The 12,158-nt window shown below is 42.4% G+C and overlaps 1 protein-coding gene across 1 annotated transcript in view; it reads right to left on the bottom strand.

Moving 5' to 3' along the window:
* The window catches only part of MAP1LC3A (microtubule associated protein 1 light chain 3 alpha), a 44,916-nt gene that overhangs the window by 14,499 nt on the left and 18,259 nt on the right, over positions 1–12,158 (bottom strand). Inside the window, exon 2 of the mRNA XM_073606370.1 lies at positions 1,069–1,124. Coding sequence (XP_073462471.1) covers positions 1,069–1,124 — 56 coding nt within the window. The remainder of the gene's footprint in view (positions 1–1,068; positions 1,125–12,158) is intronic.

Genomic DNA, 12,158 nt, shown 5'->3' with positions numbered 1-12,158 from the left:
CAGTACACAAACACTGGCTAGGCACACAATTAACCCTTTGATCGCCTCGGATGTTAACCCCTTCCCATCCAGCGTCATTAGACAGTTACAGTGCATATTTTTAAGCACTGATCACTGTATTATGGTCACTGGTTCCCACAAAGTGTCCAAATTGTCTGCCGCAAAATTACAGTCCAGCTAAAAAGTGGCTGATCATTGGCCGTCATTACTAAAAAAATTAAAAAATTCCATAAATATGTCCCGTAGTTTGTAAACGCTATAACTTTTGCGCAAACCAATCTATATACGCTTATTGGGATTTTTTTAACCAATAATATGTAGCAGAATACATAATGAAGAAATTTGTTTTTTTTTTTGTTTTTTTTTTTTACTGGGAATGTTTTAGATCAGAAAGTAAAAAATATTTTTTTCAAAATGGTCGGTCTTTGTTTATAGCGCAAAATATATTTATATAAATTAAAAAAACAAAAACAAAAAAAAAACAAAAATCAGGAGGTGATCAAATACCACCAAAGGAAAGCTCTATTTGTGGGGGAAAAAAAAACAAAAAACTATTTTGGGTACAGCGTCCCACAACCGCGCAATTGTCAGTTAAAGGAATGCAGTGCTGTATTGCAAAAAGTGGCCTGGTCATGAAGGGGGGTAAATCTTCAGAGGTCAAGTGGTTAAAGCTAGGAGTAAGGCTCTGTAGCCGAAACACATTAGCCCTCTGTGCTGTAACTTGCCATGTAGTCAATAAAAGATTCGTATCCTTGGCTGATGCCTGGTTGCCGGCTTTACGTTGTTGCATGGACTGTTGTCCAGCCAGAGCACGGGTCCTTCCAACTCCATGAAGTCCGTAGGGTTGAGCAGCTATTTTTTCCTTACTTTTGTTAACCTCTTCAGCACCGAACACATTTCTGGGTATGCCAGCAAGCAGAAGACTTAATAGCCAGGCTGAGCTCCTGAAATCACCAGTTATTGGTGGCATGGGTGGTAGAAGAGGTAGATATTAACCCCTTTCTTTGCAGGCTTGCTTTTTGGATTTAAACAGCGGCAGGTTCTCTTTAATAGGTTTTGTTTACTTACAGGGATTTTATTGGGATGTTGCTCGCGGATCTGGAGAACTTCTGCGCATCTTTCAGCTAAAAGAAGATAGACAAACATTGGCAACTGTACAAATAGTGGAGCAGGAATGACACACAATAGGAACAAAAAGGAAAAAATCTGCACTAGCTGCACTAACTGGAACTTTGAAGTACAACATAACTTTTACCACTAGAGGGCGAGGTTTGGAGCCCCTTACTGACCTGAATAGGCAATGCGTCTTCCAGGTTAGAACGCGGCCAGATGTTCTCAAAGCTGAGAGGCTACAGGTAGTATTAGTGGATACTAGAATTATCTTCAAGCATGGGCTGACTCTTGGGGCTTGTTTACATTTGTGATGGGGGGGGGGGGGTAAAACCACATGGTTCTTTCACATTTTTACCACCCCAAATCCAAAATATAACCACCTGTTAAATGGCTCTAAAAAAGTGATCTGAGCAAGGATTGCTTTTCAGAGGAGCAGCAGTCCTTGCAACAAGTGTAAATGAGCCCTTGCACTTAGGGGTGTATTTATAATTAAAAAAAACTATTTGTCCTGTGAAACTGCAAGAACATTCGTTCTGTGTGAATTGGGACAAAGTTTAGACTAAGTGGCTTGCTATTGGGGGCACTGGTCAAGAGGGAGGAGACATGAGCGCTGGCAGCCCCCCCCCCCCCCCCCCCCCCGAGAAGAGGAGGATCCAGGCTGCTCTGTGCAAAGCCTCTGCACAGGGAAGGTAAGTATAACATGTTTTATATACCAAAAAAAAAAAACAAAAAAAAAAAAAAAAACAGAGCCTTTAATATTACTTTAAATGTCGTGGCTGCATAGGTTTTCCTTTTTCAGGCATTATTTTCTCTGGGGATCCTGCCAACAACATCATTTCTATCCTAGGGTGACAACGCTCACTCATCATACTGGAGGGGCAGCGTTGTCACCCTAAGGCAGGAAATGTTTTAGGACTGCAGAACACGCCCCCCCCCCCCCCTGCTCATTTCCATCACATACAGGGCAGGCGTTTTGTAGTTCACAGAAGTAAACTGGGACAAGCAGATAACTTTGTTGAGATATCAGTTCAGTGTACAGGTATAAAAATACAAGGACCCCAGAATTTCTAGCATGATTATCAGAAATTTGGCAGTACTTGCAGGAAAATGTATCTAGCCTGAAAACATAATTAAAAAAAACGAATGCAGCCACCACTTTACACAACTTCCTTACCAGAACCATTTTTGCACACATGTTAAAAATGCAAATTATTAGATTAGAAGATTAAACTCCTCAAACAGTATACTGTGTAGCAAACATTTTTGTTCTTGAATTTAGATATACTTAATATAATAATATTAAATATTATATAAAAATATGGTGGCTGACTATGTAATCACCAGTCGGTGATTACATAGTCAGTGATTACATAGTCAGGTTGGGGAAAAACAAAAAAACAAACACGGCCATCTAGTTTAACTAATACTTATAATAGATCATACAATCCCATATCATTGAGATGGACAGCCTCAGCTCTGTTCCTGTGTGAAGGGGGTGTGTCCGTTTCCTCCAATCAGCTCTCCTAATCGATGTAACTTCTGTTTGTTTACGCTCTCTGCTCTTCAGAGCTGAGAGATCCCGTGTAAATTCTGCACTTTGAATGAATGTAGAGGAAAGACGGCTTTAGATAAACAGGTACAACTTATGTAGGAGGATTTGTTTCATCCCTGTATCACCAGAGGCCAGTCACTTCACTGGGTATATGTAAGGGTTTACAACCACTTTAGGGCAACCAGGTCATTTTGAATCAGCAGCATGTACAATGGATGAACATTTAAAAAATGCACCACGCCATGTCTTATGCATATTTTGCAAGGATGTTACCGCAATGCATAGATCTGAAACCAACCTTAAAGTGACTGTCATGAGAAAAGTAAAAAAGGGGCTCCCATCGCTGACTGATGCTTTGAAAATGCTAGTCCCCTGGCTGCCATACCGATGCTTTGGCTTCGGTACTTTCTGGGCCTCAGACCTGAAACTAGTATAGAAATAAAGAATTCTGATGCTCATCCACGACATGTCTGTTCTGGGTAACAAAAAAAACAAAACAAAAAAAAAGGAAGAAGGGGGCCAGTAAGGGCACCCTCATAATTTTCTTATGGCAGGGTCACTTTAGGTATTAATACTAGCTATTTTAAAGTCTGAATGCAGACTACATACCACCCCCTTCCCAGAAGCACCCCCTGCCTCCTCCTTACTGTACTTTATATTTCCTCTACATTTCAGGCCCGGTTCACACTGGTGCGACATGCTCTCCGACTTTGAGAGCACAAGTCACATGACAAGTCACACCCCATTAAGTGCAATGGAACCATTCTAATGCCCCGTACACACGGTCGGACTTTGTTCGGACATTCCGTCAACAAAATCCTAGGATTTTTTCCGACGGATGTTGGCTCAAATTTGTCTGGCATACACACGGTCACACAAAGTTGTTGGAAAATCCGATCGTTTTAAACGCGGTGACGTAAAACATGTACGTCGGGACTATAAACGGGGCAGTGGCCAATAGCTTTCATCTCTTTATTTATTCTGAGCATGCGTGGCACTTTGTCCGTCGGATTTGTGTACACACGATCGGAATTTCCGACAACAGATTTTGTTGTCGGAAAATTTTATCTCCTGCTCTCCAACCTTGTGTGTCGGAAAATCCGATGGAAAATGTCCGATGGAGCCCACACACGGTCGGAATTTCCGACAACACGCTCCGATCGGACATTTTCCATCGGAAAATCCGACCATGTGTACGGGGCATAAGAGTGACTTGAGTCTCTCAGACTTAGAAAAAGGTTCCTGCACTACTTTTGGTGCGACTTTGGCACAACTTGCATTGACTTCTGTTACAGAAGTCGTATACAAGTTGTGCCAAGGTTGCGTGGAATGTTGGCTTCAAAGTCTAAGGCCTCAGGACCCGTTAACACCACATGCAGTGCATTTTTTTTTTTCTGCACCAAAAACCCATGAAAAAATAGGTTATATGGGTTCCAATGGCATACTTCACACCAGTGCTTTCCAGTGTGTTTCAGTTCCAGAGATGAATCCGGAATGATCTGGAGGAAGTTTGTGATGTGAACAGGCACCAGGAATCCTTGTACACAATACTGATATATATGAACCCCACAACTTCCTAGCAGAAAGTTCCTGCCCAAAAAACGATTTTTCCAACTCCAACAATGCTAAACAATATAGGGAAGGTGAGATTTACATATGTGTTTGCATGCATTGGTGTTTACACCTGTACAATTCTTACCAGCAACGCAGATTTTAGTATTTTTTTATGGATCTAATGCAGCACTGGGTAATGGAATTGACAAGTCTGTGTGTACAGGACTATTGAAAACAATGGGCTGCACTTTGATCATTAAAATTTACAAAAAAAAAAAAAAAAAAAAAAAAAAAAAAGCACCTGAAAAGCTCACGAAAACCTATTTTCATTAAAATCAATAAAAGCTTTCACACAGTGCGCTGGCAGGGTGGTGAAAAAACGCCCCTCTCCATTGAAATGAATGGAAAGCGCTTCAAAAGCACCTGAAAAGATCTTCAAAACTGCTCAGTGTTTTACTGGCAGTTTACAAGCGCCTCAGTGTGAAAGTGGCCTAAGAGTCTTAAGATCGGCCATACATGGTGTGAATTGCAGGTAAGAAATTTGCACGATTCCCCCCATCAACACAGTCAGTGCTGACCGGAGAATCCCACTTGCCGAGACAGTCGTCCCCGCTGGGAGAAGACAGTGATTTATCGCTTTTATAGCCGTGATAATCGCAAGAGAATCCATCAGGCTGGTTGCACCCAAGTTGATCGATCAACTTGGCACATTCAGCCTGCCCATTACCAGTTCGAATCTCAACCGGTTTCTGGTGAACCGGCAAATCTCCAATCACGTCACTTCCAGTGACTCTTCAGCAGCGCATACACTATGGTACACGAGGAGTTGGCTGTTTTAAACAGAACACCAGGTAAGGAGGAAAAAAAAAAGTTGTTGCCACCTTAGAGGTGGTCATGTTGGTTGCTAGCAGGTGGACTAACAATGTCTACTTATTACATGGTTTACCATAGTGTATACGCTGCTGATGTTGTGTGAAAACAGACAACTCATCGAAATTTCCAATTATTACTGCTGGAGAGTCATTGAAAGTAACATGGTTGGAGATTTTGGTGAGTTGGAGTTTTCAGCAGAACACCGGCCAAGATTCAAACCATGTGTGGCCGGCCTTAGTGAACCAAAATGGATAAACTTAAACCACCCATAGCGCAGCTCACTGTACAGGGGCGGACAGGAAGTTAAGTACGGTAACTTTAAACGCAGCAGGTCTCTTTTGCATTAAAAATCCTGCCTGTTCCCCCATACAGCTCCTGAAGACCTGTAGGGTCTAAACAATTTAGGGTACCAAAGTTTGCCGCCGTTTCACGGGCGCACACAATTTAGGGACTGACATGGGTAGGTGTATATAAAAAGATACAAAAACGCTCTGGTAGTGAAAGAGTTAAATTCATCTTCTAGCTAAAATTATAAAAATTGGCCCAGTAGGAAAGGGGTTAAGATACTAATAACTTCCTGTGGCTCCACAGGTCTCTTCAATTTACAGCAGGACAAGGCCAGAACCTTTGCAAGCCATTTATTGTTGTCCCTGCTGGGAATTGCCCCTTACTTCCTGTCTTGGTGACTGTCACAGGGAGAGGATGTGAGAAGGAATCTTCCCAACAAGGCCACAGACAGCAATTAAAACAAGGCCGAGAATTGAACCCTTCTGTGATCTATATAAATCTGAATATAAGTGTTGCGGCTATGGATAGAATGGCTCTTGTGTTGAACAAACAAGTGAGGAGAGCCAGAGATGAAATTAGCCTGTGAGGGGAGGAAGGGAGGAGGGCGTCATGTTCTGCTGGAGGAAGGACATGCCCTGGAGGGCAGCCATGTTCTCTGTGTATAATTCGGGTGTAAACACTGCAAGGTTCTAAGAAAAACCCTGAACGCCGTGTCACTGCCACACCGACTGCGGGGTCACAAATAGAACTGCCAGCGTCTCAGCATTTCAAAATTACCTCACATGTCTTTTAACCAAAACACACTCCTCAGACTTAAATGGGGACATATGGGGTCACACCTGCCTGGAAATCAACTGCTTTAAGGGCTTGTTTACACCAGATAAAGTCAACTGCACTTTTAAAAACGCAGTACGAACGCATATGCAAATAAATAAAAGGAGAAGTACAACATGCTGCATTTCTTCACATGCAAACATTTGGGAACGCACATAAATGCACCAGAAATGCAACTCAAAATGAATAAATGTCTAAAATACGCACTGCAAACGTGACAAAGACGCACTGCAAACAAAATAAAAATGCATGTAGAACTGCACATTGAACATGGGGATTACAGTGTAAACGAGTCCCTACACCTTAGGCTGTTGAGTGCGTTTTAAAAATGCAGTACGAACACATAAGAAAATTGAATGCATTAAAGGGTGAAATCACATGTAAACATATGGGAATGCATAGTGCGGGCGGCAACAGGCATTTTATTGTATTGTAAAACGCTTGTCGCCACAAGGACGAATTGTTTTCTGTGTGTTCCATTCACACTGCAACAGCACAGAGCTGCACTAAAATTCAGACAAGCTGAATTTTATCGCAGCGCACCGTACAGAATCGCATGGCATGTACAGAAGCGCAGCATGTTGCTGCACTGCAACATAAATTAAGTGTACTTTTTTATACTTCAAATAAAGTTTGTATAAAATAGAAAACATAATTGTGCACCACTTAGCCCCTACCAAAGAAGGGGACGTACAGCTGCTAAAGCACCCTGGCAGCGGTCTGTTCCTGTGTGAACCGGCCCTTATAGCCTTGTTTACCCCTTTTATGTGAGTTTCCAAAAAAAATAAATAGATAAATAAAGCATACAGCATGCATGGAACACACAAACTACGAATGCAAGTAAATGCAACTCTGTAAAATAAATTTAAAAAAGTAAAAAAAAAAAAAGGCACCATAAACACAACAAAAATACTGCAAACATGCCCCAAATGCATTACAAATCCATGTAAGCGTGCATGCAGAACCGCACACTGAACACAGGGATTCTGTGCAAGTCTCAGTTCACACTGGTGTCATGCAGGATCCAGCGCAATTCCTGTGAGGGTTCCCACTTTGTATCTGACTCGTACGCTGTTCACACTGACCTATGCGAACTGCTGCGGGTGTCAACAGAAAGTTAATGACACCCCTAAATCGGTTTGCAGAACACAGTGCGAACTATGGAATCATGTCACATGGGTCTGAACACCCATGCAATCCGATTCCAGTGCGGACCAAAAAATGGTCCTGCACCATTTTGCTGCGAATGCGATGCAATTTCAGCCATACAAATTGCAGCAGCAGACTGATGACATCATCTCTGACTAAAGCTCCTGGATTGCTTTTTAGTGATAAAAGCTTGAGCTTTTCTGAAATGATGCTGTTGGCGGCCCAAGGCTACACGTTAAGGTATTTCAGTTTTAGACAGAGTGAGGAACCTTTAGAACTTCCGTTGCTCTTTTACTGCCCTCTTTCTCTTTGGATCCTCCCATATGGGTAGACAGTCCTCACTGATGCAGACAGCAGTGCTGATGTGATGACAACTGCACAGCTCTCTGCATCGTAACACTGCAAGTGTAGGCTGTCAAAGTGATGCCCCCAGGGGCAGGCCTATGACACCCTGCAGTTACAGAAGCTCATTAAACCTTAAAGCGGTGTTCCACCCAAATTTTGAACATTATCTCTATGCATTCTCTTCCTTGCCTAGATGCTGACATGCGGTGTAAAAAAATTTAAATCGCCGTAATTACCTTTTTTTTTTCTAATCTTCTTAGCACTTCCTGGTTTTCCTCCCATGGGAGTAGGCGTGTTTCTAGCCTCTCCCAGACCTCCCACAGTCCCCTGGGAGCTAGTCTCAGGCTTCCCAGCATGCATTGTGCAACAGTGTCATCACAACATCTCGGTGAATGCTGGGAGCACAGCATTCACCGCATCCAGGAAATACATGCTTATGGGCTTCAAATGCCCACAATGAAGATGGAAACCGCCTTCAGTGAATTTTATAAGTTATTCTTTACAACGAAATCGGACAAAGGCGGACTTATTACACAGAACATGTGAGTAGATAATCATGAGAAGAAAAGTTTGTGAATGAACTCCAAAAAAAAAAAAAAAAAAAAAAAAAAAAAGATAGATAGGTGGACCCCCGCTTTAAGACTGAGGACATCTAGTAATAAAACTATGTTACTGAAAGGGACAGTGCAGAAGAAGAGTGGAGTATTGATGTCTGAGCTGCATTTCTATCAATCAACACCTGGAGCATCTAAAATGGAAGAAGATGGCCAAGTCTGGAATACTTCTACCTTTAAATCAGAATACAAAAATATTTTTTTTTGGTTTTGGATAGAGAGAAAGGTTAGAATTTCTCTTGTTTTTACTGCTACGTAACATGTCAAAGTGGATCTTCACCCTCAAATGAAGTCCCTCCAGTCAACCCCTTCTCCGCTCCCCAAAGATCTTATATTTAGGAATAGAATATTAATACAATATTTTTTTACTGAAAAAGGTTTTGGCTCCGCCTAAGTGAATGACGTGTACTGTGACCGCTGTGCCTCCTGGGATACGTATGTCACATATCCCAGGAGGCCTTAGTCTTTCATTTACAGAAGAGGTGGGCCCAGCGGCACATCATTGGGAGGCCTACCGGCTGAACCCGAAAGAGCCGGTGGGCTGCTCGATGACCTCACACACAAACATGGAGGTGCCGTACCCGAGCGGTTGATCCTGAGAAGAGGATCTCGGCAGGACAACATTGGATCCGCTGGATGGACGAGTATGTGAACTGTGGAGAACCCGCCACGAGGTAAGCAGGGGTTACAAAAAAAAAAAAAAAAAAAAAGGAGGAGGGGTGAGAAAGTGAAGATCCGCTTTGAGGGACACATGAATAATCTGTACAAGCATTTAGCCCAACCTTTCTCAAATGTTTTAACATGGAGAAACCCTTGGAATAACTTTCCGGTCTCAGGGAACCCCTGGCAATTACTATAGCTATAGCTCAATGTACATTATTGGATGGAAAGAATGCTTCTTACATTTGTGGTCATTGGAAAGTTGGAAAGAATCTCCTCCCCCCAGATAGAAAAAAGATCATTGGTGCAAGTGGTTACTTATCTCTGAGAAGTTGCTCAAGGACCCCCTAACAACCTCTTGAGAGGAACCCCAGAGTTCCATGGAAACCCTGGCTGAGAAAGGCTGACTTAACCCATTCCCAATCTATTTAAACCTAAAACAAAAGCTTTGGTTGAAGGTCATCTGTACACGCTGGTCATTCTGTCTGGAAAAATAAACGCCGGATATCATCAAGTCATGGGAATGATAAATATTCTGGACCCTGTTAGAAGTCCAGACCCTCCAACTACACACCTCTGAAGTGACAAAGATTCCTGATTCACATAGTGAGCCTCATAACAGATTCCCTAGTGCTGATAAATATGTACAGCAAGCAATGTACTTGAACAGTCTGTAAATAAGTAACCTATGACCAGATCTCAGTGTCCCGGTTTTACCAAGAAAATCATTCTGGAAGTGCTCATTTTTCTCCAACTTCCCTGTTGTCTTTTCCACTAACAAAAGGCTTACCAAGGATAGAGGTATTTTCTCTGCAGCCAGTGCTACTACACCAGAAGCTCAACCTACAAGAGGGCCCACCAGGGTTACCACATGGAGTTAAAGCGGGGGTCCACCTATCTATCGTTTTTTTTTTTTTTTTTTGGAGTTCATTCACAAAACTTTTCTTCTCATGATTATCTACTCACATGTTCTGTGTAATAAGTCCACCTGTGTCCGATTTTGTTGTAAAGAATAACTTATAAAATTCACTGAAGGCGGTTTCCATCTTCATTGTGGGCATTTGAAGCCCACAAGCATGTATTTCCTGGATGCGGTGAATGCTGTGCTCCCAGCATTCACCGAGATGTTGTGATGACGCTGTTGCACAATGCATGCTGGGAAGCCTGAGACTAGCTCCCAGGGGACTGTGGGAGGTCTGGGAGAGGCTAGAAACACGCCTACTCCCATGGGAGGAAAACCAGGAAGTGCTAAGAAGATTAGAAGAAAAAAAAAAAAAAAATGTAATTACGGCGATTTAAATTTTTTTACACAGCATGTCAGCATCTAGGCAAGGAAGAGAATGCATTGAGATAATGTTCAAAATTTGAGTGGAACCCCGCTTTAAGCTTAACAGATGTCAAGCTACAGGCCAAAAAAAAAAATAGAAACCCCCCTCCCCAGTAAAGCCACAATGCCCTGCAAGACAGCTGCTACCATTCCTTTTATCAGAGCTTCTGTATACCTGTGCACAACTGTCCTACCACAGTCCCTTTTTTGCATTATTGGGATTCAGAAGATAATGTATCCCAAAAGGTCACCAACAATGGATAATGGCTTACCCTTTTCAACAGGCTTCATTAAGGTGTCGGAGAACTCCGACAAGGCTGACACATGAAAAGAGCAGGTTAAAGTCAATATCTGGAGTGCCAAACTAAATTTGTTATGTCGGCCATAGATGGTTCGAAAAGGGGGCCAGCAGGGACCGGCCGAGAGTTGAACCATGTATGGACAGGCTAAATGTACTCAAGTTGATCATTTGATCAACTTGGGTACAACCAGTCTGTCAGATTTTACATGCAATTATTGCTAGCGGCTATTACAGTGTCAAGAGAACACAATGGCTCCGAGGGCCATCAACACTGGCTGTGTTGATGGGGGAATTAAGCAATTTTCATCGCTCCATCTATGGCTGGCTTCATTTTAGTTGCAGGTGAAGCCTGATGGTCTGAGTCAGGCTTCTTGTAGGTCTACCCCAACAGGGAGATCTACCAAAATTAAAAACTGTGCAGCTGTCTACTGGGGAATTTTGACCATTCCTTTGTTCTAGATCCTGTAGTTACATCCTCTAACTCATAAATATAATGTGATACTTTAGCTATAGATGAAGCCTGAATGACTGAGTCAGTCCTTGGCTTCTCGTAGGTTTTGGATACCTCAAAAGGGAGATCCACCATAATTCCTAATCATGCAGCTGTCTGCCAGGGAATTGTGAGTGTTCCTTTGTTTGTTCCAGCTCCTGCAGTTACATTCGCTAAGATATAAATATAACCTGATATTTTAGTTATAGATGAAGCCTGATGGACTGGGTCAGCCCTTTGCTCCCTTTAGGTCTTGGACACCTAAAATGGGTTATCGATCATAATTTCCAACCATGCAGCTGTCTACCAGGGGATTTTGAGTGTTTGTTTTTCCCAGTTCCTGCTCCTGTTTTATTCCCTAAAATATAATTATACCGTGATATTTTAGTTGTAGAGGAAGCCTGATGGACTGAGTCAGCCCTTGACTTCTTTTAGGTCTTGGATACCTCAAATAGGGATTTCTACCATAATTCCTGACCTTGCTGCTGGCTACCAGGGCATTCTGAGTGTTCCTTTGTTTTCTTTAGGCTCCTAATGTTACATTATCTAAAATATAATAAAAAAACAAAACCAACAGGGGGAGTGGGAGCCCCTCCTAAAGGCCATAATAGTTGTCATCACTGACTCTGAGAGATACAAGAAACCATTAACTGGTTTAAAGGGTAAGTAAATCCCAAGAACTTGCCATATTTTCTACATTTTATGGAAGAGATAGTATTTAAAATATTTTGCTATATCTGTTTAAAACGGAGCTTCACCCAAAGTGGGAAGCTCCACTTGTTTACCCCCCCCCCCACCCCCCACTGCAACTTTTGGCACCTTTCCAGGAGACCTCGCCGTGGCCGACTGAAAAAAAAAAAAATAATCGGCTGACGTGCCAACATCGTGGGATTCATGGACAGGTAAGTGTCCGATTAAAAGTCAGCAGCTACGGTACTTAAATCCTGTTGACCCTGCAAAAAAAAACGTGCGCTTGCAAATTTCAAGCCATATTATCAGCCTATCCAGTTATATTGCCAAAAGTATTGGAACGCCTGCCTTTACACGCACATGAACTT

Source organism: Aquarana catesbeiana, linkage group LG12, assembly GCF_042186555.1.
Source record: "Aquarana catesbeiana isolate 2022-GZ linkage group LG12, ASM4218655v1, whole genome shotgun sequence".
NCBI lineage: Eukaryota > Metazoa > Chordata > Amphibia > Anura > Ranidae > Aquarana > Aquarana catesbeiana.
Note: the sequence above shows the minus strand (reverse complement) of the source record. Positions and strands in the feature narration are given on the sequence as shown.